This window comes from Equus caballus, chromosome 16, assembly GCF_041296265.1.
Source record: "Equus caballus isolate H_3958 breed thoroughbred chromosome 16, TB-T2T, whole genome shotgun sequence".
NCBI lineage: Eukaryota > Metazoa > Chordata > Mammalia > Perissodactyla > Equidae > Equus > Equus caballus.
Window position 1 is genome coordinate 59,697,968 of NC_091699.1, and position 27,506 is coordinate 59,725,473.

Below are 27,506 nucleotides of genomic sequence, written 5' to 3' on the forward strand. Positions count from 1 at the left end.
ATTACTCCCTTTGCTTCAGCTATGCTAAAAGAGTTGCTAGTTAAGTGGCTCACTATAAGCATGAGGTTCCCTTTCTTCTAATTTATGTTTAAATTATTGCAAATGTCTGTATTTAATGTTTTTCTTAATATGAAAACAAAGTGTTTTCTTTTCTGAGTGAATTGATACAAATCATCATTTAGAAGCTAACAAGAGGCTCTGACTATAGTAGGTTAAACATATGAGGATTTACTCCCTCTTAAAGGAAAGTGTGGTGTGGTAGCTCCATGTTGTCATAAGGGACTCAGGCTTCTTCTATTTTTCTGCTCTGCAATCCTGAGGGCTTGGCTTCACCCAAGATGGCTGTTGGAGCTCCAGCCATCATCAATCTCCATGTTAGCTAGCTTTTGCTACAATAATGCTGAGAAACAAACCAAGCCCAAACTCAGTAGCTTACAAAAATGGGCATTTATTTATCTCACTTGTATGTCTGCAGGTCTGCTGGGGTAGCTCTGCTTCAGGCTGCAGGTGGCTGAATTCTAGCTGTCGTTTGAAGTTTAGGTCTGCTGCATGTTTCTCCACATTTTCCTTGGACCAGCAGCTACCTGGGCTGTTGGCAGAGGGGCAAAGCAAACCACAGGACTACATTCCAAGTCTCTGTTCACATTATCTCCAATAACATCCATCCCATTGGCCAAAGTAAAATGGCCAAGTCTAAAATCAAGGTCAGGGAAGTACACTCCATAAAGAGTGGATTGTCTAATTCTATTAAGGGATGGAGCGAAGAGTTGAAAGCAATAATCCAACCTGCCACAAATCTGAAATTCAAGAAGAAAGGAGGGGGTTGAGAGGCACAAAGGAATGTACCTATTAACCACATCAGCATCTTTAAAGAGCCGGTCTGAAACTCCCACACAACACCAATTCTATTTCATTGGCCAGAAACTTTTCATATGGCCATTCCTGGCTGTAAGGTAGGCTAGGAAACATATTCTTTATTCCAAGTTGCAGTGTGCTCAGCTAAAAATTGGTATCTGTTACCAGGTCAGAAAGAGAGAAGAGGTATGGAGTAGGCAACTAGCAATTTCGTCCACAGTGTTCAACAGGATGTGTAGGTTTATCCCTCACTGTTGTGGGGGAATCTGATAACTTGAGTTAAGGTGTTCATTATACTTGTTTAATGTGTACATCTAATTAACATATAAATGATGATTATCCAGCAGTAATTAAACACCACTGGACTGCTGCTTTTGCAAGAAAGAAAATATAAGTCATATGATTTCTCCTCAGCGAAGGTTAAACCTTTTACTAGAGCTCAATTTACTTAAGTTTTATTTACTCTTAAAATATAAATGATAGGGCCAGAAGAGTGATTGTTAAGGCTTTTAAAAAGAAAGTATTTAAGTAGCTGAGGGGCACTTACCTCCAAGAGAAATTTCCAAATAATCTCTTCCTTCAGGCTTTTGCTCAAATGTCACCTTGTCAATGAGGTCTTTCCTGACTCTCCACCTTAAAATGACAACATTCCTCATTCCCCTTTCCTGGCCTCATTTTCCTCCTTACCATTCATCACCATACTTGATTATTTCATTATCTGTGTCCCCACCCCTCTAGAAGGTGAGCGACTTGGAGGCAGGTCATTTTTCATTTTGTTCACTGTGGGTGAACTGGATTGCTGAAAATGGTCCCTGATGATCACTTTGGATGGTCTGGTCATCAAACCAGCTAGAAGCAGAAGCTCTTTTTCACACAGTGGTTTCATGAGGCTGCAGCAGCCATTTTGTGACCCTGAGACAACAAGTCCGAGAAGAGAAGGCAATATGTTGAAGGTGGCCAAGTGGAAGCCTGGAAAGAGACTGGGTCCTAAGGTCATCCCTGAGAAGCCCAAGCAACAGGGAACTGCCTTCTTCTAGACTTGTTATGTGTGAGAAAGAGAAAGACAGGCCCTGACATCTGGGAGCTGGCTTGGTACTATCAGCTCAGCCCTGGTGTTCTGTTGAACATGAACAATTTCACAGAACACCAACCCTGGATACTACATGACCTGATGGATCAAGGCAAAATCAAGACCACTGCTGTAATCCTATCAGTGGCCATGTGGAGAGGTGGGCATGGTTTTTCCTAGCATTCCTCATTCTCCCAGGAGGGTCCTGGGAACAAGTACTTGAGGATATGGGCCCCCAGGGCTGGGGACTGTGACTGCACACCTGGGTGATCTGTGTGTTGTGCTCCGAAGGGGTATAACAATGCAAGGGGCGTTGGTCAGCTTTTACAGAGTACCAGGAAGACACGAGGCTGGAGGGATGTCTTGCAGCCTGTATCTTTGAGGCCACAAGTGTGGACCAGGGTGTGAGCAGGTCTTTGAATCTGGGGGGCAACAAGGATGTAGGGCGGCTGTGGGCCCTAAAGTCCTTGTATGAGAGTAGTGGGAAGCGGGCAAGAGGATGGGAGTGGTGCGGGATGTCCTGAACTGCCGGCACGGGCAGCTGCTGGGGGTTCCTGGGACGCCTTTGGTCGGCCACCAACAGAGAACGGGGGTGAGGCTCACTTTCAAAGCCGAGCAGCCCGGCTCCACAGGGGCGCGGGGCGGGGAGGGAGCGCAGAAAGGCTGGAGCTAGCGGCGCGGAGAGAGGCGGGGCTGCTGAGGGGTCCCCAGGGGCCACCTTCGGGCGCTCACTGGCTAAGTAGAGGGTGCGGGCGCAAGTTCGAAGCCCAGCCCCGCCCAGCCTCCAGGGTCCCGCGCGGCGCGCACGGCGGGGCGGGGCGGGCGCGGGGAGGGAGGTGCGGCGGGCGCGCGGTTGCTAAGCCCAGCGCCCCCGGAGACGTTCCCGGTGGCTGTCGCCGGGCGCGGCGCGGCGCGGGGAGGGCAGCGGCGGGGAAAGAGGAGAGAAGGCGGGCGCGGGCTCGTCGCCGCTCGCGTTGCGCCCCGCCTGTCCGTGCCTCTCGGCCGTCGAGCCGCGGCCCCGCTCTGCACCGCCGCGCCTCGCTCGCCCCGAGCCCGCCGCCGCGCCATGCCTGCCGCCGCGCCCACCCCGCGCCCGCCACCGCCCCCGGCCCGGCCCGGCCCCGGCTGCCCTGCTCGGCCTGCCCCGGGTAAGTGCCGTGCGCTCCCGCGGACCGGTCGGCGACGCCGCCTGGCTGGCGTGGGAGCTCTTCTGTCGCCCTGCCTGGAGACCCCGCTCCTTGCAGGAGGGAGCAGCAGTGCCAGTCCCGCGGGGGTCCCCGAAGCGTGCCGTGTGTGTGTGTGTGTGTGTGTGTGTGTGTGTGTCCGTGTGTCCACACCGCTGAAACTCGCTTACTGGAGATAACGCTATCCGGAGCTGGTTTCCTCTCCCTCTCCAGCCAGAGGGACCTTCCTGGGAAACGCTTGGGCATTTTGCAAGGTGCAGAAGAGGGAAGGCGCCAGGGAGGGAGCTGACATTTATTGAGCATCTCAACGTGCCAGGTGCTTTACCAGAGTTGACCTCCTCCTCTTCAAAACCTGTCAGGAAGGTGGAATTATCCCCATTTCTCAGATGAGAAAACGGAGGTGCCCAGAAGTCTTGACTTGCTCAAGGTCGCGTGGCTTGAAAGCGGTGGAGTTGGGATTTGAACCCAGGCCTCCAGACTCTCTGACCTAGCTAAAGGAAGGGAAACTCTCCCTAGAACTAGATAAAGAAACACACAGAAGCACTAAAGACCCTTAGGAAAAAGGCTAGAGGCAAAGGATTTGAGAATTAACGGAAACAAACCATGAGTTTCTGAAATATCCCATCAATTAATTTCAAATATAGGACCGCATTTACACTGCCTTGCACATCTGGCTCTGGGGGCGAGGTGTTGTGAGGTAGAGAGAAGACTGCACCAGTGCTGGGCAGAGGCGTCTGGGGACACCTTTTCAGAGTATCCGCCTGCTGGGAGTCGGGGGTGAGGAGAAGTTGTGGAGGGAACTCAGTTGTTATTCATCCCCAACAGTTAGTCATCACTCCAACTCACCCTCTCCCTGTTGATTCCTATATCCCTTCCTTTCCTTGGTGTATTGTCCAAGATGACAGCTATCAAATTGAAGCTGGGCCCTACCTTTGGGGTTGCTTTTCATGAAGCATCTTGGCATGAGGTGGTCCTGTGCTTTGGTGGTTGTGTTAGGAGCTGTGAAGTTAGTCCATGTCCATGCTTATAGAAGAGATCTGTTGGGCTAGTGTTGAGCCAACAATCACCATGAGGGAGGCATCTAGAGCAGTAGCCAGGCATTGTGCTCATCCTTAAGGGGCAAGGTAGCAAGAAGCGGGGGCCCCAGGAGGAGGAAAAGGAAAGGGATATTGGGTTTTCTGGGCAGTCCAACTTCAGAAAAGAATTTCAGTTTAGTATTTGGATTGCTTTGGGTGGTGCCATAAGGTGCTTCACTGGAAAAGGAACAGAGGCAGAAAACAATTTCTGAAAGATGCTTTGTAACTCATTCCATTTAGGTCTGAGAGGTCTCTGAGCCATGTTGCTTGATGATGAGCTAAACGAAGTGAGGAGGGAAAGAGGCCCTGCATGAGAACCCCGTGAGGCTCAGAATACTGGAGTTGGAGTCTTCCTGTTATCATGGCCAGGCTTTGGGCAAGACTAGGAGAAAGAAATACTGGTCTCTGGACCGTCCCAGGTGCTTCAGGTCTACGCTCTATCCTCTCCGAGTCCTTTGCCATTTTTGTGCACATTGGTGCCCTGAGCTCTTTCATTCCCAACTGCCAGCCCCTTCTCTTTGTTGGAGGATGACACAAGGGCTTCTGGAATCTGCTTGGTCTATAGGAACCAAGAGCAAGGAGTGCCTGGAAATTGACATCTCCCCCAGCGGCAGCCCCTAACCAATCACTGTAGGTGCTGGAGGATAAATAGTCCAGTTCCCTTGCCCTTGATTGAGACACTCAGAGATCCACTGTGGAGTTGTGTCAGGTTGACCTCTGTGAGTCTTTCTGGGCTTGCTTCTCTTTCTTGTCTCTCTTCTTTGCCCCCCTACCAGCTTTTCCTAGGAATACTTCCTAATAAAACACTTTCATAGGAATTCTTATTCGGGATCTGATTCTTGGGAACCCAACCAAAAACATGGACCCTCTCACTCTCAATGTATTTTTCCTCCCGTGATATCTGAGTAAGACTGTATCATAGTAATGGGTAGCCTGTGCTAGCCTGTAGGGTGCCTTTGTATGAATTTGCACAAGATGCCTCCTTCTGGGAGGATGGAGTCCTGTGCCCAGGCATGGGATTCAGTGCCCATTAGTCTCCTCATCTGGGTGCCTTTGGCAATGCCCAACAGAAGGGGTGGCATGGTGCTTGTGCCTGGTGCTCAGAGAAGCAAAACAAAATGGAGAGTTCCTTAGTTGTCCCAGGATCTTATTTCTTGGCTCCTCTCATACCTCTTTTTCCCGGTTCAAGGGAAATTTGCCTCCTATGTTTTCCTAAATATTTGAATATTTTAGGCAGATGTTTTACTTTTCTCTGGACGAGCTGGTTAAATGTCTTGGCTTCTTTCTACAGCCACTAAAGGGAAGGGAAAGGCTATTTTGGCCAGTGGAGCCACAGTACCCCAGACTGCAGGCGGTGGTGGTCAGGGAGGGTGGGCAGGTCTCCACCAGCCTGCCCTTCCAAGGGGCCTCTGCCTTGTGGCGTCATTGTGTAGGGGCTCAGATGGGCTGCTTTAGGCAGAGGCTCTTGCCTGTGGAGGTTTCCTTTCCTTGAGTCCCAGGGGCCTGTTGTATCTATTATCCAGAGTTTCCGCACTTTTTCCTTTGGTGACCTCCTGTTAGTGTCTAAATTTGGCCCATCTCTTGGTAAAGCAGAACCCCTTTTGAAGATGCAAATGTGGGAGAGTTGTTTGAAAAGGATGTTTTTGTTAAATGTCTGGTAATGATGTCAGAAGAGGGAAATACAGGGAGAGTGGAAGAGTGGGAAGAAGACATCTGTACTGGGAACTGGGGAGTTGAGTTCCAACCCCAGAGGTCCGGGGCTTCCCGGTGACCTGGGGCAAGTCACTGAACTTCTCTGGGAACCTCAGTGTCTTCATCTTTCTTTTCTTAATAATTGCCCAGCCGACTTCAGAGGGTTGTTTGATGATCAAAGGGCACATATTTTCATTGACTCATCAAATAGTTATTGAGCAAGCCTATAAAATCCTTACCCAGGGAGAACTGGCTGTCTCTTGGGGACAGTGGTGTATGTGGAGGCACTGTGGTGTGCGTAGTAAGTGATGGAACAGAGAGGAGCACTAGTTCAGCAGCTGCATGAAGGGACAGGGGAGTCTCCTGAGCGGCTTGGGCTGGTCTTGAAGGCAAAGTGTTCACAGAGCTTTGCAAATGGCAGGGTGCTGTGTAGTGTGTCGTTATGGGGGTTAGAGCTCTTGATCCATCAGAACTGCCTTTAAATCCTGGCTCTGACACTTCAAAGCTGTGTGATCCTGGGAAAGGTACCCAACCACTCTGAGCCTCAGTTTCCTCATTGGTAAAATGAACATGAACGAATTGTTCTGAGGATTAAGTGATGTAAAGCACTCAGCTGATATTATTACAAATAGAATATATTGTTATTAAAGTTACCTTTTAGGCTAGAATTCTGTTTGGGTGTCTTGGGCCAGTGCTTCTCAAATATTATTGGGCATATGAATCATCTGGGGGATCTTGTTAAAATGCAGTTTCTGATTCAGGAGGTCTTGGGTGGAGCCTGACGTTCTGCTCTGCTCGCTAGCTCTGAAGTTCTGTAGGTGTTGCTCGTTTGGGGACCACACTGTGAGTATAAGGCCCTGGGCCACTCCTCCCAAGGTAAAGTCTGAGTCCTTTGTGGGGGCTGAAGAACACTGTGTTTGAGATGACGGGGAGGGTTTGGACCTCCTAAGCAGGTCTGACCTGGAGCTGGGGCAGAGAGAGCTGGGACTTGCTGCTTCCTAAAGAAGGTGATGGACAGAATGCAGCTTCCTTCCTGTGGCTTAGGACCAGACCCCTAGAGGAAGCTCTTCCTTCCCAAATGGCCAAATTCTGCCTACTTCTCCTGCATGCTGGCCTTGAGGATGGAAAGATGAATAAGCCACTGACCCTACCACAGTGTTGTTGGGGGCGGGGTAGAGGCAGGCATGTAAACATGTGATTATTACGTGGTGAGATAAGCATTCTGTAGAGTTCATGGGTAATGGAGATGGTAGTAAGAGGGTTGAGAAATGGAGGAAAACTTCCTGGCAATAATTATGTCTGAACTGGGTTTTGGAGGATGAGTCACAGTGGTGGGGTAGGGGAGGAGGGCAGAACAATATGGGGAATGGCATTCTAGGATTAAGGAACAGCTTGTGTAGAGGTAGGGTGCCTTTATTCAGGTCACTGTACTAAGAGTCATTTGGAGGATGGATTGTGATGGGAAGTTGATCAGGGAGACAGAGCTTGGTTCTTGAACGTGTATTAGTCAGGATAGGGCCCGTTCTGCTGTAGTAACAAATTAACTTCATCATCTTAGTAGCTTAACCCAACAAAGGTTACTTTTCACTCATACTCTGTGTCCCTCACATGTCAGTGGAGGGCCAAGTTGACAGAGCTTTCCCCATCTTACAGCCACACCATTTGGAAAACGTGGCCTATGTAGTCACCAGTGCAGGAGGAGATCATGGGAGATCATGCTCTCCGCCTCTTCCATGCTTCAGTCTGGAACTGATGAGTTGCTGCTTATGCCACAGCCCATTGGCCAGGACTCATTGTGAGGGGGCTGGGAAATGTTGGGCGGTGTGGATAGAAAGTCCAGAGAACATCACTGTCTTTCCCACATATGCCTTGTTATAGAGCTGATGCCTCATTCTTTAAGGCCAGAGGTTCTCAAATGGAGTATTATGTGAATTTCTTTAAAGGAAAAGAAATCTTGTAGATCCTAGTGATAGCTGAAGTTATTTTTATTATAATGCAATTCAAATATATAGCAACATTAAATAGGTCTAAACTCTCTATTTAGAGCTTTCATGTGACCATAAAACCAAAACGAATTATATAAATAAAATATCAACACATCTACAAATCGAGTAAATTCAGATTAATTTCATGAATTTAATGTGATGGATGAAGTTATTTTTGCTAAAACTAAACCACCGTTTCTGGTTCTATGAATTTGTTCTGATGAATTTGGTATGCTATGTGCCATGCCACGTGGATTGTGTGATGGCTCAATTCTCTCATCAGTTTCCTCTCTCTATATTAAGTCTCATTAGCCCGTGACAGTTAAAATAACATTTCTTGTTGCCTACTACATCATAAATGCAAGAATTCATATAGTGAAATGATGTGTCAGCACATGGTCATAACATGGTTGTTCAGATGATCCAGAATATGTTTCCATTGTTTTTCTACTGATAATCTTAAAAAAGATAATCATGAAAATGAAAGTGCAAAGTTAAACAAAAAATAATGTTAGAGAACTCATGAAGCCCCTCAAATATGTCCAAGGATCCCCCAGAATTGGAGAAACAGGTGGAAAACCACTGGAGTGTTTACTGAAGTGGAGAGAGATGGTCAACTGAATGGTTTAGAGACTTCACTTTGAACAGGTGTGTGGGTAGGTGAAGGGTAGGGAGGAAGGCTAGAAGCAGATGCTTCAGGTCAGATGTGATGACAGTGGGCACCAAGGCAGTAAGCAGTTAAGGGAATGGAGAGAAGGTGTCATATTGAAAGACATTTAGGAGGTGGAATCCATAGGAATTGGAGATTGACTGGATGTGAGAGGTGAGGGAAGGGAAGAGGAGTCAGGGATGACTGAGCAGTTGATGGTGCCACTGACCAGGGTGAGGACCACACGTGTCCATGAAAAGAACAGAAGAGCTCAAGGCTAGAGCTGTGCTCAGCCGTATTCATCATCCCTTCTTTCCTAACTGACTTGAACTTTCCTGAACCGATTTCCGAAGAACTGCTGTGTCTTGTGGGGTCTGTTTTTCCTCTCCAGGACATTTAATTAGTGCTCATTTGGGTGATAGGAGTTGCTTTGTTAGCCTTTCTATTGTGCCTGCTGCTTCTGACCCATTGGAGAGGGTTCTGGCAACATTTTGCCTAATTGAGTACATACTCTTTTGTCTTCTGCATGTTTGAAGAAAGTGAAAAAAAACTGAGAAAATTGTGCATGGTTCTGAGATAGAAGCTGTCATACCATAAAATGAGATAGTTATCTGCCTTCAGTTTTTAAGAACATCACCAATCAACTTTCCACTCTGTTTTTTTGCACAGAGATACTCAAAATTCTCCGAGGAGAGATCACATGTGGTGTAGGTTAAATGATCTCTAGGTAATTATATAACAAGGAATATGGAAACTCTGTCCTTTGGGGAAGTGGAGGGCAGAGAACATGAGGCCACCCAAATAGACAAGCGAATAAAAATGTCACAAACTAAAAACAAATCCCTGTGGTTGCTAGAGTGAAATCTTGTGTTAATTAACGTTTTTGGCATTAAATAATTTAAAATGTAATTTGGTGTTTCCTCTTTGTATGAATTATTTACCCAATACACCAACTGATGGGAGCAACATGAGCAAGCTGCCAGAAGTGGCTTTCACTCTGCTTATTTCCACTCATGACAAACTTCTACTTGTCTCTTGGCCTTGATTCAGGCATCATCTTCATGGCAGAGCCTCCAAGGTCGTCCATGGAGATGTGTAGCTTCCCCCACTGTGACTTTTTGGAATTTGTAATAAATGGTCTGTAGGCAAGTGGTTACCTGTCACCCCCAGAGACCACATGCTACTTGAGGACAGGGACTGTGTGTTTTCATCTTGGAACCCCCTCTAACTAGCAGAGCGTTTTTCCTAACAGCCATCTCCATACCCATGAGCTAGAAGGGCACCCTTTAAGAAGCATCTTCTGGCCTCAGGCTGGTTGGTGGAGCAGATCTCCCAGCAACAACCTGGTTTGAGGACTACCTCTTCCAGGAATGAGTTGGATGAAACTGCTTGTTCAATTTAGTTCAGATGCTGTGTTGGTTTCAGATTGGCTGCAACCAGAATCCTCTAGAACTTGGGTCTCTATATCCGTGGCAGAGACAGCTGGTGCTCCCCAGATGTCCACATGCTCCGCTTCTGTAGCAGATGCTGTCGGTCCCTGTCGATAGTCCCTGTTCTGATGTTTCCTCCACAATCCACTGTAACACTGTTTGAGGGCACTCTTTGGCTGCAGAGGCATGGTTGGCCCATTCTTGGAGAAAGCCAGAAGTGCTGAGGAGTTAATGTCCCTAGGAGCAGCTCTCAACCTTCTTAATGGAGGGGAATGGGTGGATAAATATCACAGTTTCCTTGCCTCTCTGGTGAGACAATCCTCAGGCATGTTCCACCTATTCTTCCCAGAGGTCCCCAGCAGAGCTGAGCCCAGGTTGCCCACAGTAGTAACCTGCTTATTCATGCCGCTGTTGTGTCTCATTTTTTCACTCTCCTCCAGTGCTTCCCAGGATCACCTCCCAACTAAACTCAAATCCTTACCCCAAACTCTGCTTTTGGGAGAGTCCAGTCCAAGACACAAGACCCTTTTGGGTTGACTGGGGCCCCTGGACTGTGGGTAGAAGTAGGATGTGTGACTCCTTATACAAGGCAGGTAAGAGCCAGAGCGCTGCCATCGCTTCTCTCTCTAGCTACTGCGTCAAACAGGGAGGATCTGAGATGGAGGAAGGCGGCTGACTCCACCTTGGAATTCATATGAGCAGGAAACTTTCATTCTGGTAGCCACTGAGCTTTTGGGCATTTATTGGTTGAGGCACATCCCTACGTGACACGGAGCATCAGCACTGTCCCCTTGGGGTGCCAACGCTTAAGTCAGCCCTTCCTCCATTTCCCCATTCTGTACTGATCTGTAAGAACTCAGGATCTTTTACCTATGATCTTCTTGAATGCTTCTAATTTCCAAAGTCCGTCCCTCTTCAGTGGTTTGATTAATATTAAAGTACAATTTCTCTATATTTTTCTATAGCTTTTAATTCACCTGGAATTTATTTTAGTATATCCTTGTGAAATAAAAATCCAAATTCATTTTATTTCCACGTTATTAACCAATTGTTTCAATACTGAACAAAAATTATTCTTACCTTCCCCATTAGTTCGTAATGATCTTTTATTATGCATTAAATTCTTATGTGAAGTAGGATATATTTGTGGGCTATAGTTTTATTTTTCCTTAAATTCAGCTATTCTTGTGTAAGTACCAAGACATTGTAATTGTGGCTCTGTGATATATTTTATTGTCTTCATTACTCGTCTCCCTCCTGTCCTCTCTCAAAAATTGCATTAGTGCTTAAATTGCCTCAAACCTACAAATTACAATGGTGAAGAACTGATGTGTTTAGCTTATTAGGACTTCACATTCTGGAAGGGACAGTCATTTAAATGGATCTTCTATTTCTTCTCTCACTTTTGTAGTTTTCCTTATGTCGATCCTATACATTTCTTGCTAAAGTTATTCTTAGGAATTCTGTATATGTTGACATTATGATGTTATTACTTTTAAAATTATATTTCCTAACTGGTTATTGCTGTTATATAGAAAGCTTTTATACATATGTATTTATATATTTAATATAAATATGGCATACATAATTAAAAATTTTGGCCTTATTGCTCGCCACTTTCTAATTATATTTTGAAGTAAAAACATGTAAAGCTATTTCATGAGGTTCCATGTGCTCTAATTTCTTTTCCAGGTAGCTCAGAATAAACAAATAGATACACTGTAGAAGTGAAATAAATTTCAGGAGGAAAGGAGGGCGATAGAGAGAGAAAATGTGTACAAAGGAGTTGGGTATGTGGTAGGTAGGAATCAGAGGATGCCACCCCCACAGTCCATGCGCAGAGTTACAGATCCTGTGAAAACAAACAGCTTGGGTTCATTGTGTGTTTTCTCTTTGAGACATAATCTTCCATGAATTTAAAACTTGCTTGTAGATGTCTCTGACTGGTCCTAGACATGACCAGCTTCAACCTCATAGTCTTCCCTTAGATGACTGACACTTGTTAGTAAGAGCACGTTTATATGTTGAGTGTGGATAATAAAAGATGATGTTAGAGATGCCGGCTCTACAGCGATGCCAAAGACAGGCCTGGCAAGTCAGACTGGTTAATATAAAACAAAATAAAAGGATACTACATCCCTGGTTAGGGTCTCACCTTCTGTTCGAGTTAAGAAAACCAGAATCTTTGGACATATTAATTTGAGAAGAGAAAAGAAACAGAAAGAAGCCAAGTGCACTAGATCGAAGCTCTTCCTTGTTCTTGGAACTTAGAGCCGCCTGATGCCCATGGATGGCAGGCCTCCCTAGTCATCTTTGAGGACGCTCCTGAGCACGAGGTCATGGGGATGCTGTGTGCTGGCTATTAGAACCTTTTGTTATGTTCTTTTTAATGCTATTACTATTCACTTAGAATTCCAAGGAATTGGTCATTTTCTGCAAGAATGGCATAACTGAAGATGCTTTACGGGTTTTGAAAATGGTATTTTCCAAAGATGTAGTATGAAAGAAAAACAGGAGTCCACACTCACATTAAGGAGAAATAGGGAATAAATGAAAAATCCCAGAACCAGTTGCAAGATCCCTGTGGTTTCCATGTTCTCAGGAACATTTGTTAGTTATTTATTTTTTTCCAGTTGCTTTGTCTATATTACAAAGCAAAGACAGCAGTGGTTGCCTGATTCTCTTTGTGTTTAGTTGTGCTTTCTTCATCAAGAGTACAAAGTAGGGGTCTTTGTTAAGCTGTTTCCTTATAAAGAGGAGTGTAAGTGTTGGGTGAGGAGACAGACTGGATCTCTAGCTTGTTCTAGACAGTCTTGCCCCTAGCGTGTTTGCATGGCCATAAACACAATGTGTGGGCTTTTAAGTAGTCTTAAGTAAGGATGTTAACAAAGGAAAAAACATACATAATGGATTTTTATTCTACTGGGAGGAGGGAGTGGGGTTTTAAATATCTACCCATCTCAGGGGAAAAAAAGGGAAGTTTTCTATTTTCCATGCTGCCTTGAAACTGTCAAAAATTCTCAGCAGTTTCTGGCTAGCTAGCTGTCTCCATCTGGAGGCTGGCATTGTGTTTTTTTAACCTACAATTAACTACCATCCGCTAAAAATTCAACCAGTAATAGTCATATCCTTTCATAGCTTTTTAAGGAACTTTTTCTTACATGTTCTTACCGTTCTTTTCTTACCCTTGAGAATATCAGTTTTCAGTGTCAAAGTTCCAAAATTAGATCTAGGGGAATCTGATGATCGCTGTGAACTATTCTTTCGTTCACTCACATATATTCATCGAGTGTCTACTCTATGCCACTGTGGTAGGCACAGTAATTTAATTAACTTAAACTTAAATTGAAAATAAGCGCATAGAGCTAGTGGCCATCACATTAGACATTGCAGAGCTAGAGGGCTGGGGAGACAGAGGTTAAAGCATCAAGTGAATATTGTAACACCAAGAGTGGTAAGTGCTCTGAAGAAAGAAGCAGGACTGCCAAGTGATGGGTATGGAGTGGTTTGAGAGTCTTCAGAGAAGGCATCTTGGAGAAGTGATGTTAGATCCATTGCGCACCTGGACAAAGGGAGGAAGGATGTGAGAGAAATAGTTTGAAGACACTCCAGGCACCTCTGGGTAATTAACTGCCTGTTGTTTTTAATGCAACATGAGAGAAGGAATGCCTTCTACTTAGGAATTTTTAAAAAATGCCACAAAACAGCACTCATTCCTATTTTAAAATTTAAAGGCCTTTCATAGTTTTGGGCGATGGTGTGGGTCTAGTTCCTGGAAGCAGAACTCAAGGTGGGGATTCTTGGGCATGTGATTATTGAGGAGAGCTCTCAGGAGAAGGGAGTTAGAGCAGCAAGATGAGCCAGGGACATAGCTAAGCAAGGATGTGGTCTCAGCTGGAGACGGGCCTCAGCCTGAGCCCACAGGTGCTCTGTAGCATGCATTGCTCCACAGAGCTGGTCCCACCTTGGGGTAAGGGGCAAGTCTTTTGTACCCTTCCTTGTCCCCATCAGTCGGTCGTTGATTATGGGCTGTCCTGTGAAGGTAGGGTTGGGTGTGTAACCTCCTGAGTGGAGTGGCTCTAGGCAGCGAGAGTCATTCCTGGGACAATTGAGCAGTGGTGGACCTTTAACAGCCAACATTCAAAAGAGCTGGTGGATGGGGGCCATTGCCTGGTAAAGGGCATCTGGGCGGCCACTTACAGCATCCGCGACTGTGCTGGCCCTGTAGAACGTTGATGACTAAGTAGCTTTAGATAGATTTGGGGGCAGAAACAGATGAAAAACCATGAGTATATGGTTACTTTGATCACCCAGCACATTCTGATGATTATGAACTCAACTGATGGGCTATTTTCATTAACACTACTATGGATTTATTGGGTTCTTTCATACAACACCTATTTATTGTCAGCCTACCACATGCCTGGCATTAGGTCTGTGTATTTGGAATCTTGCTAAGCAAGAACCCATTTATTTAGTAGACTCCATCTCTGTAAGTTATATATTTTTGGCAAATGCCAAGAGATAGCATCGTGAGGGATCCCAAAGAAGCTTAACCATAACTGCTGGAGAAGCCAGAAGCTGCCAATGTTTACCTCAACAAGGCAGTAGCCTTTGTTAAAACATTTGTGTATGATGCTCTCAAAAGGCCAAATGCAGCAGTTGGGCTGTTTCCGGAACCATGTAAGTTTCTGCCCACCGAGGCTGGCTTCTCAGCGGAGGAGCCTGCTTGCCTTGGTACCACTGTTGTCAATCTGATTTAACCACAATGTGACATACTGAGTTCTACCATTTGCAGGCAACCTTATGCCCGTCATCTTGTTACAGTCTTTTTGGCCATCCTGGGAAGCCATGCTCATGGTAGTCATGCAGGCTCCCATGGCAGTGAGGACCACCAGGCACTTTGCCAGCAGAGATGTAGGTGAGGCCCCTCTTGGCTCTGGCATTCACGGTGGGTACTGGGGCCACGGCTGGAGCTCTGTGGTGCCTGTTGGATCTCTGTTGCAGTCAGGGTCTTGGCACCATGACTTCCCTACTTTTAAATTAGAGGAAAACCAAACCCAGTTTGAATTCCCTGAAGGAAGAAAAGTTTGCACCTTAATCTGCTTTACCCCAACATCTCTCTTCTTTGTTTGGAATCTTAATACACTTCAGGGAGTTTTTTAGATCATCCTGTCTAGGGCCATGTCAGGGAAAAGCTATTGCCAGCTGCAGGAAGACTGTGTGAATTTATTTTGCCTAGTTGGGATGCTGGCTGGCTTAACAATTAGGGCAGAGCTAAACTAGGCTGCTTTGCTTAGGTATTGATGCCCATTGATGAGTCTGAGTCTTGCTCTGTTTCCTGTGGATGATCCCATGAGCTTTGCTTTATTCCATGGTTACAAGTGACACCCCTAAACCTGTCCTAGCCATTGTTCAAAAAGATTCAGGATCTGTGCAGGGATTGTTTCAGTTCTTACTAACTAGCTGTGTGGCCTTGAGCTAATTGCTTACCTTCTATGGCCTACAGCTCTATCTAAAAATTGAGTGTGTTAGGCTACTGGCCCTTTCATTTCTAATGTGCAACGATTTTCACCCACACAGCTTTTGCATCCAACACACGACTTCTCCATAGGATCCTTCTTTGCATCCTTCTTCCATTGGATCCATGGCATTACTTTTGTTTACAAAGGATGCATCTTTCAGCATAAGCAATTTGTGAGGATTTTTACCAGTAAATCTAATCAATCATGTAAAATGATCATGTCTTGAATATTTATGGAAAGTTCTTCCCGAGTTTGGTGTACCTAAACCTCAGATAAATGGCACAGCGGAGCTATTTAGATTATTTATTTTTTCTTGAGTGAACTTTGGTAATATGTTTCTTTCATGGAATTCATCCCTTTCATTTAAGTTGTCTTATTTATTGGCATAAGGTATTCATAATATTCCCGTATTATTATTGTACATAAATAGCCCTGTGTTTTCAAATGTGTCATCTCTCCTGAATGTGAATGAAAGCTATATATTTTTTGGAAACATTTCCTCTTGAATTGTTTTACTTGCTTTCTATTTAATTATATGTTGTTCATGGAGGTTGTCTTATCAAGAAGTCAAAATTGTTTGAAAACTGCTTTCTAAAGAATCCACAGGCTCCCTGCCTCCTCTGTCCTGTGTAATAACGGATGGTGGAGGTGTCCGCCTGCCCCTCAGATGAGCATCTGATAAATGAGGGGTGAGAGTCATCAGGGCCAGGCTCTGACAGATGGTTCAAATATTCCAAGTGTCTTTACATTGATCTAAGATCCGTTCAAACCAAAGCAGGAAGAATTAGAAATAAAATAGATGTGCTCAGTCCCTCTAGAAAAAAAAGATGGAAGAGTTTGCTTTCAGAATGATTTTTGCAGCTTCACCCATAGGGATGGAAGGTGGTGAGGCTCTGGCTAGCCCAGTGTTTAAATGTTGTGATGACACAGGCCGATGGAGACTGATGGGCCAGTGAAGGCCTCGGGGTGCCATAACCAGAAAGAAAGAGGAAAATGTGAAGCCTTGCAGGCATCGAGTCAGCTGGAGACTGCTCCCAAGGTGGAGTGTACTTTGTGTTCCCCTTTCAAATGAACACACCCACAGCGCCTCCCTAAGCAGCACCCAGAAAAGCAAAACGCAGCCCAGATCAAGGTTATTGTGATCTTCCAGCTACAACAGACAACTGGGATTAGAAATCCAGGTCGTAGGAAACAAAAGCCCGCCTGGGAGCTGTGCCCTCTTGGAATTTTACTGAGTCCGTGGTGACACCCCACAGCCCAGATCAAGGTTATTGTGATCTTCCAGCTACAACAGACAACTGGGATTAGAAATCCAGGTCGTAGGAAACAAAAGCCCGCCTGGGAGCTGTGCCCTCTTGGAATTTTACTGAGTCCGTGGTGACACCCCAGGGATGAGGTCGCCGGTGAGGGTGAGTCGGGGAGCGTTGGGAGGAAACATGACACCCAGGGATGAGACTGAAAGATAAGCTATCCCCAGGAGAAGCTTTGGTCAAAACAAACCGGCATCAGATGTTGCAAAGGAGGACAACGGGAGGGACAGAATGGCATCTGGAGAGGCTCCCCAAACAGTGGCACACAGAGCCGCCGGCAAAAAGAGGAGCATAAAGTCTTCGCGTGACAAACTAGTCAGAAAGCGGGAGGAGGATTCATCCGGAGGAAGAGCAGTGGGAGAGAAACTCTTATTGTGGTTGCTGGGACGTCCGAGGCCTCACCAGCCTGGTAGCAAATGAGGCCGTTGATATTAATGCCCACTTTGGAGTCCCAGCGGCCCCACCTGCTCACACAGGACAGGGTTTTGAAACCCAGCTCCTTCAGCATCCATCCTTAACCCTGTGCTCCAAGGACCAGAAGGGCTGGCGCAGATGCCATCCTTCCACTCTTTTGTCATTACCTCCTATGCTTGTTATCTTCTCCCAGGTGTCCACCAGTGTCTTGCACAAAACACTGCTGCCTTCCCATGGCCCCCACCGGTTCCTGCCCATTTGCCAACTGGTGCAAAGAGATCCCAGAGACATAATCCCAGCACTGGGCCAGAGCCGACCCTGGATCCCAGTTTGTATTGAGCTGGGTCACACTTGCAGGGTTAACCAAGTGGCTGTGTCCCATGGTGATCTCTCCCACCGTGGTCTGGATGTTCTGGTTCACTGACCACTTGGGTGAAGCAAGAGGTATTCTATAGCAGTGCTTCACAGCCTTTCATGTGCATCAGACCACCCGGGGATCCTGCTAAAATACAGAATCTGATTTGGTGGGTCTGGGGTGGAGGGTGAAATTCTCCATTTCTAATAAAAAGATGCTGCTGGTCCACTGTGGGTGGTCAAATTCTAGATCACTCCCTCCCCCACTTCTATCTATCATACTTGAGAAAATCCTTTGGTGAGGAAATCATGACTGGACTTTTTGCACTGGTGATGTCATGTTTTGATTACTTATTCACATTATGAAAATCAAGATGCGGTTTGTTATAAGACCACCCTAAGGAATTGGTTTAGGGGCCACTTTGAAATTGCTTATAGTACACCAGCACGCCCAGAAGGATACTCCGAAACTTCCCTCTGTATCTTTGCTTCTCCAAGTGTGGTCCCTGGGCCAGCGTCATTGGCATCACCTGGGACCTTGTTAGAAATGCAGAATCTCCAGCCCCACCCCCACCCGAGACCTTGTGTGACTGAATTAGGACCTGCACTTTACTATGGTCCCCGGATGGTGTGTGTGCACAGTAACATTTGACAAGCCCTGTCTGGAGAACACAGTACATCAGAAACGGGAGACGCCGGTTTAGCCACTTTTGCAGGATGCCCAGATGAGGCACATCAGTGACAGTGGGGAAAAGTTCCTACCTTGGGCGTGGGCCCTTTCTGTTGTGCTGTGTCCTGGGACGTCTGGGGAGAGAGGAAGATGCTTTCCGGCTCACAGGGAGCCTGAGGGTTCTTGCTCCATGTGACAAAATACAACTATAGCAGAGGAGGAAATGGGAACCGTGATGTGATGATGAGATGGGTAGCATAGGCGGGACTAGATCAGCGTGAGTGCGAAAATCACGGGAGGGAGACGGGAATGGTTGAGTGGATCAGGATGAGCATCAAAAGCAAGGAAAGACGTGTAAGCTTGGTCACTTTAAAATACTCTTGTAAACAATGGAGGCAGTCCATAAAACTCATCGTAACTCCAGAGTAGCTGGGACAGTAAACTTCATCTTTATTTTTTCATTTTTTTGTGAGGAAGATTGGCCCTGAGCTAACATCTGTAGCCAGTCTTCCTCTTTTTGCTTGAGGAAGATTGTCCCTGAGCTAACACCTGTGCCAGTCTTCCTCTATTTTGTATGTGGGACACTGCCATAGCATGGCTTGATAAGCAGTGTGTATGTCCATGGCCCATGAACCAGGGACCCTGGGCCGCCGAAGTGGAGGGCGTGGACCTAACCACTATGCACTGGGCTGGCCGCGTAAACTTCATCTTTAAATCACTGAGTAGCTTAGGAAAAAAGTATCAGACATCCGTTAGGTGGGCTCTAACAAGGACTGGCGAATAGTCCTCACTCAGAGACCACACAGGGAGCTTGTGCCAATATGCTGGGGGCACTCCAGGAACTTGGCATGACTGGTCCGCAGATAAAAGACAACCCAGAACAGGGCCCTTCTGAGATGAGAGCAGGAGGAAGTCTTTTTACTTCCTCTGTTTCTGAGGTCTTGGTTAGTGTCCTGTTGGTAATAAAGAAGATTAGGTAGAGATGACGTTAATTGGACATAGGAGTGTCAGCAACAATGACAGCCAATAGTATGGCAGTTTTATTTTATTACCTTACCTTTATTAATTTCTCCAGCTTTGATCAATACGGATGTTGGTCAGGCTTCTGACTTATTATGAAACAGTAGCATTTTTGAAGCTTAGCGAGAGGCTGCATTCCAAGTTTTTATTCGTTTAGAAAACCCTCCTTGGGATGTTTGCATAATCAAATCTAAGTTCGCAAATGTTTCTCCTGCCTCATATCTGCACATGAACAAATTGAATCTGTTCCCAAACAGCCCCTTGGAAAACGCCCAGGACGAATGATTACTCAGTGAAAAAAAACATGATTCCAGCCAGCCCTCCTCCGTCTCCCACAGAAGACGAGACGTGAATGGCCTCTCAGCACCGCCTGCTGAGGCCACAGTGATCAACCTGGGAAATCACCAAGAGGAATAAAGTTGATAAAAGGGGAAGTATTTTAACGGGAGCTTCCCTGCCAGGAAGGGGGTTTGCATGCCATTAGATGCGTTGACTTTTATTTTCCAGTCATTTGTTATTATCGTTGTATTGCATATTTCCAGATGTTTTAAAACCCCAGTTTCCATTTCCTTTAGTACTCATAATTTGTAAATGCTTAAAGAGTGATGATGTATTACCTACGTCCTATAGCATTTGGGTGTGATTCTCCCATTTCTTTTTCCAGAGTGTTATTACAGCTTTTTAGGAGCCAAGGTAACAATTCCAAAGTTTGTGCTGACCTCAGACATAGTTTTTCTTTGTGTTGTTATTAGACATATGGGTTAGGATTAAAAAATGACTAGGAAGAGGTGCACTCTCTTTGTTCTGATTAAAAAAGACAAGTAAAAGATTAATTTCAGCAATATATTTTTTATTGCTTTTTTTCTTGATCCTAAATTCGCTGATTAGCAGCCTAAACAAAGTAATACTAAATGATTAGAAAGGAAACTGGGTTGATGTGACTTCCAGTCATTTTGAAGGCCTTTTCAGTAGAATGAAGTGTCACTCTGACCCTTGTGGAATCAGGTTACGTTAATTCATCTGAATTGTGGCAGCAGATAGAAGACACGATTGCCAGGAGCCAAACCCATTAGAGGCAACGACAGTAAGAGGCCTGTGACTTACCAAGTTTATTGGCTCACACCAAGAGTCCTAGGATCAGTGAGTAGGGAGCTTTTTTCTCTCCCCAGAAGAGCTGTAGGCTTAGATTTGCTGGAGTGTTTCTCTTATTTCCCTGTCCCTACTGGTTTTCTATTTCAATTGCTACATGAATGACACAGTCACCCCGCTGAGTCACATTTAGCATTGCATTCTCTTTGCCCTTGAGATGTACGTACATGGGTTTGGGGAAATCCAAGGTTACAAGCCTCTTTTCTTTCGGAGAGGGAAGAAAATAAGCCCAGTTTGAGTGCCCACTCTGCTAAGCAGCGTGCTGGGCATCCTCAGCATGAGTGAGCTATCCCATTTGGCGGATGTGGAAACTGAGGCTCAGAGGGATTATGTTACCTTCCCAAGGTCACACAGCTAATAAGAGCCTGGTGGAACCAGGATTTCAGTTAGGTCTTCCGACGCTGTATTCGGTGTTCCTGGCACTACTCTAAAAGGAAGCTTTCACAGACTCTGAAGAAATGTACTGCTCCCCCCACCCATATAGTCGCTCTTTATAAATGCGGCTGCGGCAAATCTCCTTGTGGCAAATGGACGTCTGGGATCATGTTTTATTTCACCTTGTTTATTTAATCTGTTTGGGAGGTCTGTCGTGTGATGTCTTCCAGAGCTGAAAGCAGTTACACTCCATTATTTACAAGGGGAGCTGGAGGACTGAGGCTGGGTACACGTGTTTGATGTTAGCGCTGGGAATTAGTTTCCCAAATCTGGAGTGCCTGCTCTATGTAATAAGGCTGAGAAGGGGAATTTGCATAATCCATGGTCTCTGCCTTTGGGGAGCTTAAGTTGAGAGGGAGAAGATTTACACCTGTGAAGATGAAGCAACAATTAGCTGAGATTGGCAACAGTTAGCAGGAGGGGAGACCCGGTGTTCTGCAGCCAAGTGCTGGTATTGGGTCTCAAGCATTCAGGCTAAATGTTGCTTGAGTGAATGAACAGAGCTCCAGAGGAGGGAGCTGACTGTGAGCTTGTGAGGTCAGGGAAGGTTTGGTGGAGGCTGTGGGTCTTAGGTCTTACAAGATGGTGAGGCTGGGATGGGTGGGAGGAGTGAGGGTGGAGTAGGGGTGGGATGGATGGGGGCCGCTGGATTCTGGAGGGCGTTACATATCAAGTTGAGGAGTTAGGGTTTGGCATCCTGCAGGATGGTAATACGGAGCCACTGTGGGTTTTGGAGCAGAGGAGTGGCTCAGAGAAAGCAGTGCTTGTCCTGCTGTATGCGTGGGGTTAGATTGGTGCAGGGGAGAAACCCTATAAACATTTGTATTTGTGGCGTATGAGGCAAAGCAGCAGTACTGTCAACTCGAGGCTAGTTCAATTTATGTTGCTGTAGGAAGTGAACAGAAAGGGTGCTACAAGAGCATCTTTTCCCTGTCCCTTCCTGGGAAGCTGCTGGCTTGGTGGCTGAGGCCTGGGAATTTGGATGTTCAGTCTTTACTGTTGCCACGTTCGTAACTATTTACTGTCGATGTAGGGACAGAGTAGGACTTATTATCCTAGATCATATTAGCCTGAGCCATATGGAATTTCCATTTTTTGGTAATGGGTAGAACTACTGGCAATTTCATGTGGTTCCATTAAATCGATTTTGTAAGTTGTTGTTGGAGATGAGTGGACACGGGCTGGCCTTTGTTTTCTGGTCAGGGTGACTGGGGTAAGTACTGCAGTAATGCTGCTTACAGATAGCCTGAAAATGCTGTTGTCCCTGGGAGATGACACTATTCCTGGAGACAGGGCCCAGGCCCGCGGGATGTGCTCTGCTCTCCATATGTTTGCTCCCCCTGCCTATGGACCGGGCATTCAGAGTGTCCTGATTTTTTCTCTTCCCTTTAAAGAAGAAAACCCTTGCTCTGGACTAAGAATTTTAAAGGAGGAAGGTGGGCTTGTGGAAGAGAAGATAAAAATGTTTGCATCTGGAGGTTGTGTTTTCCTGGCGCTCCCTGGTAGCCTGATGCAGACAGAATGAGAAGTGCCATTTCTGTAGCTCCCAGGTATGTTCGGGAGGAGCGGGACTGAGTTCTCACTCTTGCCGCAGACTGCAGAGGTTTTCACTGCATGAAGTATCTTGGTAGTGGACTGAGTATGCCTGCTGGTGGTGCCGCAGAGGCTGAGCTGCGTGTCTTCACACCCTTTGTGTCCGTGCCCTGGGATGGAGGCCACTGTTGGGGAGCCTCTCCTGGGTTCAGGGATGGAGTGCTCCCAGATTGCTCCCACCAGGAGGACAGGAGGACAACTACCAGGATTCAGGACTGGTTCTGGGATAGGGTCTGCTGAAACTGGCTGCGCACAGCCGTCCCAGAGAGCACGCCACCTCCCTCCCTCACCCTGACTCTGGGTACCACAGGGCCAAGTCATCTGTCACCACACCCAAGCTCCACAATTTCACTGTTTGGGACCTTGAGACCACTGGTCCCATCGTGACTTGCCTCTCTGTCATCCTTCGTCACCACTCAACATGTGAGCCCCACCAGTGTCGCTCCTGTTCCCTGAATACTGTTGTATGCCTCCCTGACATCCCATATTGGATCTTTCTCTGGGACCCTCCTGAGCCCCCTTCCATGCTAAACTCTCCCATCCCTAATGTATTTACCAAATGCTCCCTTGTCCTCCTGGTTCTCCCCTGAAAATCCCCCTCCCCTCCCTGCCCTGGAATAGAGAGTTCTTTTCCATTGACTTAGCCTGAAACCTGTGTATCGAGGGTCCTGCTCTGTGGGAAGCACCATCAGGAAAACAAATGACATACGCACCTGAAGGCCACCTTCCTTGCACCCTGCCTCAATTTTTCCAGTGAGGGAACACAGGCTGCTATTACTGCTGCTGATCTCTCTCTCTCTCTCAGCATCAACTCTCTCAGACAAAAATGGAGGCAGATTAGAGAGATTATGAGAAGAAAAGGAATAACAGATGTCCATAAATAAACAGTTTAACTGTAAGTGTGATTGTTAAGCTCATCAGTTTCTGGCAGGTGGGAAGATCAGTACCAGCCACTACTTGTCATCTAATCTGACACCTGTGTCTAGATGGAAATCATCTCAGAACAGATTGTATGCTATAATTAAAAAGCAAAAAACATTCTGTGTAAATATGCTAGGCCACATTGCCCATCCTGGAGTTTCTGCCACCATTCAAATGCACTTAAAAATAATTAGTTTGAACGTTTTTTTTAAAGGAAGCATAAACAGTAGATTCCTACATGTAGGATATGACATATGGATCCTGGGGGGGTAACTTTAATAATTTGCAGACCACGCTCATGGTTTAACCGAGTTACATATTCTGTCATTTTCCTGTTTCCTTTACTGACCTGGACAGAAATAAAAACGCAACCACTTTTGTTTCAACTACTTTATTCCGGCTGAGTACAGCTGATTAGGAAATACAGTCTTGTTTTATTCATTTATTCAGTTTATCAGGAAATATAATGAGAACAAGCATATTCTCATTATTAAAGCTCTAAATGTTAATATAACCTTGCTTTCTTTCTTTCCTTTTTTTTTAATAATGAGAGGAAAAACCACTTGGAGGAGAAAGTTTCTATACCTAGACTGAAATCTCCTTCAACTTTCTTTTTTTTTTTATGACCCCCAGTGCAAGAGAATCTCAGAGCTTTAAGAAATGTCCACCATAGCATGTTGGTCCATGAGTTCTTATGATGCCAGGTGACACTGTGTACAGTCGAATTCTACTTTATCAAGATATTACATTACTACCAAATGAAAGTCTAATACAAAAGAGATATTAAGATCATAAGGATAGTATTAATAACTGGCGATTACTCTACCCTTACTGTGTGTCAAGCACTCCTTTAAGTGAATTGTAATCATTTTCTCATTTACTCTTCACAAAAACCCTGGGAGGAAGGTGTTAATCATTCCTACTTCAGAGATGAACAAATTGAAACATGAGTAATTTGCCCAAGTTCACACAAATAGTCAGTAGCCATGCCAGGATTCAAATCCAGATCTGTCTCAGACTCTGTGATCATGACCTCTTCACAGATTGCCTCACCTGGAGTGAGTTGGAAGTCAAGCTGAGAAAACTATTCTTGGCAATGAGGTGGGTTCTTTAAAGTTCCAGAATGTTCTGACCTTTCCTTGGTTGTTTCCTGAGCAGCAAACCTTGGACCTTTTATCTCAGTTGTAGATTCTTGAAGGTCAGTTCACTTTGGGGTAGCTGGAGTTGTGTTCCCAGGGTCAGGCCTTGCCTAGAGAGGGCTCCCGAGGTGTGGCCCATCTTGGGGGTTCCTGGCAGGCCTAGAGGAGCCACCTTGGGCCCAGTCCGACTCTGTTCTGCGCTCCTGGTCTCTCATAGAGGAGACTAGGGATTAGCCCTAAAGTCTAAAGGCTCCATCGTCTCAGGCAGATCCTCAAAGATCACGCTTAGTAATCTCCCGTAAAGTTCCGGTGACGGCCAAACGGCTCCTTGAACCCCTCTTGTCTAATACTGTGTTGTCATTTTCCTCTTGCAGGACATCGAGGCCTATGTGACCATTCTCTAAAATATTTAAGCTCGAGAATCACGGAGCGGAAGCTGCAGGGCACGTGGCTGCCTGCTGGCCGAGGGAGTCTGGAGAAACCATTCCTGGGACCTCACAGCTCCGTCGCGCCTGTGTTCGGCCCTCAGAGTGGCCTTCCCTCTGTCCATGCTGAGAACAGCGCGCTGAAGCCCAGGGTTGTGACCGTGGTGAAGCTGGGCGGGCACCCCCTCCGGAAGATCACCCTGCTCCTCAACAGACGCTCAGTGCAGACCTTCGAGCAGCTCTTGGCAGACGTCTCAGAGGCGCTGGGCTTTCCAAGATGGAAGAGTGATCGCGTGAGGAAACTGTTTAACCTTAAGGGCAGGGAGATCAAGAGCGTCTCCGATTTCTTCAGGGAAGGCGATGCTTTCATAGCCATGGGCAAAGAACCGCTGACACTGAAGAACATTCAGGTGGCTTTAGAGGAACTGTACCCCAATAAAGCCCGGACCTTGACATTGACCCAGCACAGCCGGGTCCCTTCTCCAAGGCTGAAAAGCAGGCTTTATAGCAAGGCTCTGAAGGAGGGTCACTGCTGTGGGGAGACCGAGACCGCCAAGAACTGCAGTGAGGCTGCTGGGTCCAAGGCAGCCATCAGACTCCAGGGGAAGACCCCCGTGGAGCCGGTGCTGGAGGACAGGGCAAGGGCCCAGAAGAAGTGGGTGAGGGGGAAACGGGAGCCTGAACCAGACAGCAAGCCGCCCAGGGAAGCCACTCTAGAGAGGCATGCCAGTGGAGAGAAGCACCTGGGGGTGGAGGTCGAAAAGACCTCGGGTGAAATTATCAGATGCGAGAAGTGCAAGAGAGAGAGGGAGCTCCAGCAGAGCCTGCAGAGGGAGAGGCTCTCCCTGGGCACCAGTGAGCTGGACATGGGGAAGTGCCAAAGGTACGACGTGGAGAAGCTGGTGAGGACGAGAAGCTGCAGGAGGTCCCCCGAAGCAAACCCTCCAAGTGGGGAGGAAGGGTGGAAGGGTGACAGCCACAGGAGCAGTCCCGGGAACCCCACTCAGGAGCTGAGGAGACCCAGCAAAAACACGGACAAGAAAGAGGACAGAGAGTCTGAAGGTCAGGAGGGTCATCCTCAAGCAGCAGCCAAGGCTAAGAAGGGTCTCATGGAAGTTCAGCCCGTCAGAGAGGAGGGGCTGAGGGATGTGAAGAAGGACACTAGGAACATTTGCAGGACCAAGCATGGTGGCTGGCTCCTGTGGGAGCGCCAGGCCAACCCCGAGAAGCTCCCCAGGACCCGAGGGGAAGAGCAGGAACCAGAGAAGGAAAAAAAGCCATGTGTGTCAGAAGGGAGAAAGATGGTTCCCAGAGATGACCAACCTGCAAGGGTAGAAAAGGAGCCCAAGACGAGGCTGGAGGAAAAGAAGCAAGAGCGGCCCAGCGGCCGGAAGCGGCGGCCCCCGGGCATCATCACGGCCAACGTGGAGAAGCATTATGAGATGGGCCGGGTCATTGGGGACGGGAACTTTGCCGTGGTGAAGGAGTGCAGGCACCGCGAGACCAGGCAGACTTATGCCATGAAGATCATCGACAAGTCCAAACTCAAGGGTAAGGAGGACATGGTTGACAGTGAGATCTTAATTATCCAGAGCCTCTCTCATCCCAACATAGTGAAATTGCATGAAGTGTACGAAACGGAAACGGAAATCTACCTGATCATGGAGTATGTGCAGGGAGGGGACCTTTTTGATGCCATCATAGAAAATGTGAAGTTCCCAGAGCGTGACGCTGCCCTCATGCTCATGGACTTGTGTAAGGCGCTCGTCCACATGCATGACAAGAGCATTGTCCACCGGGACCTCAAGCCAGAAAACCTGCTGGTAAGCCCCGATTTTGCTGCTGTGGGAGAGGGTGTTTATAAAATAGAGGATACAATATTAATTGCCTCTGACTCTTGCTCTTACACGCTAGAATATTACCTTTATGGTATTTTAACATACTCGTTCCAGTATTTAAAATTTACTTCATAAGTGGCTGAGATAAATTGGTTTTTATTAAATTATTGAAAGAGAAGCCTTCCAATTTAAATAAAATGGAAAATGTTTCCTCATCACTGGGAGAAAAATGCTTTCGCCTTGATGATGACCAGGTGGAGTTTTGTGGCATTTGCGCATCCTCTGGACTAGGTACCAGGGGTGTCTACTGGTAGCAGCTTCCCCTGTAGGCTTTGTGTCCCCTCTCCCACTGAAACCACCTGGCCCTTTCGAAGATAACATCTTGTCAAGGGAATTCAAAGGCTCAGCACTGCACGGGCCCATGTGTGGGGTGGATAAGAGGCTGGCTCTGGAGTCAGATAACCTGAGTTTGGATCCATGCTCTTATAGTTGCTTGCTCTATGATAAGTCCTTCACCTCTCTGGACCTTAGATTCCTCATTTATAAAAGAGAAATAGTAATATTACTGATCTTGGGAGGTTGAGTGAGGATTGAGCATAGGAAAGAGAAGAACAGCTGCTAACCATGGGGAGCTGGCCTGGCACTCACAGCTCAGCTGTGGCGTTCTCCTGTTGAACATAATTCACTGAACACCAGCATCCGATAAGGCTGTTCTCTGACTGTGTTGGTCAAGACAAAAGCAAGACCCCTTTATAATCATGTCCAAATGCAGA

At 46.6% G+C, this 27,506-nt stretch overlaps 1 protein-coding gene across 2 annotated transcripts in view; it reads left to right on the forward strand.

The window, feature by feature from the left end:
• Positions 1-2,754: 2,754 nt before the first annotated feature.
• The window catches only part of DCLK3 (doublecortin like kinase 3), a 49,037-nt gene continuing 24,285 nt past the window's right edge, over positions 2,755-27,506 (forward strand). Inside the window, exons 1-2 of one of the 2 annotated variants that reach the window (XM_005600833.4) lie at positions 2,755-3,072; positions 24,845-26,718. In XM_005600833.4, coding sequence (XP_005600890.2) covers positions 2,991-3,072; positions 24,845-26,718 — 1,956 coding nt within the window. In that variant the 5' untranslated portion in view covers positions 2,755-2,990. The remainder of the gene's footprint in view (positions 3,073-24,844; positions 26,719-27,506) is intronic. The other variant, XM_005600834.4, reaches the window with a different exon arrangement.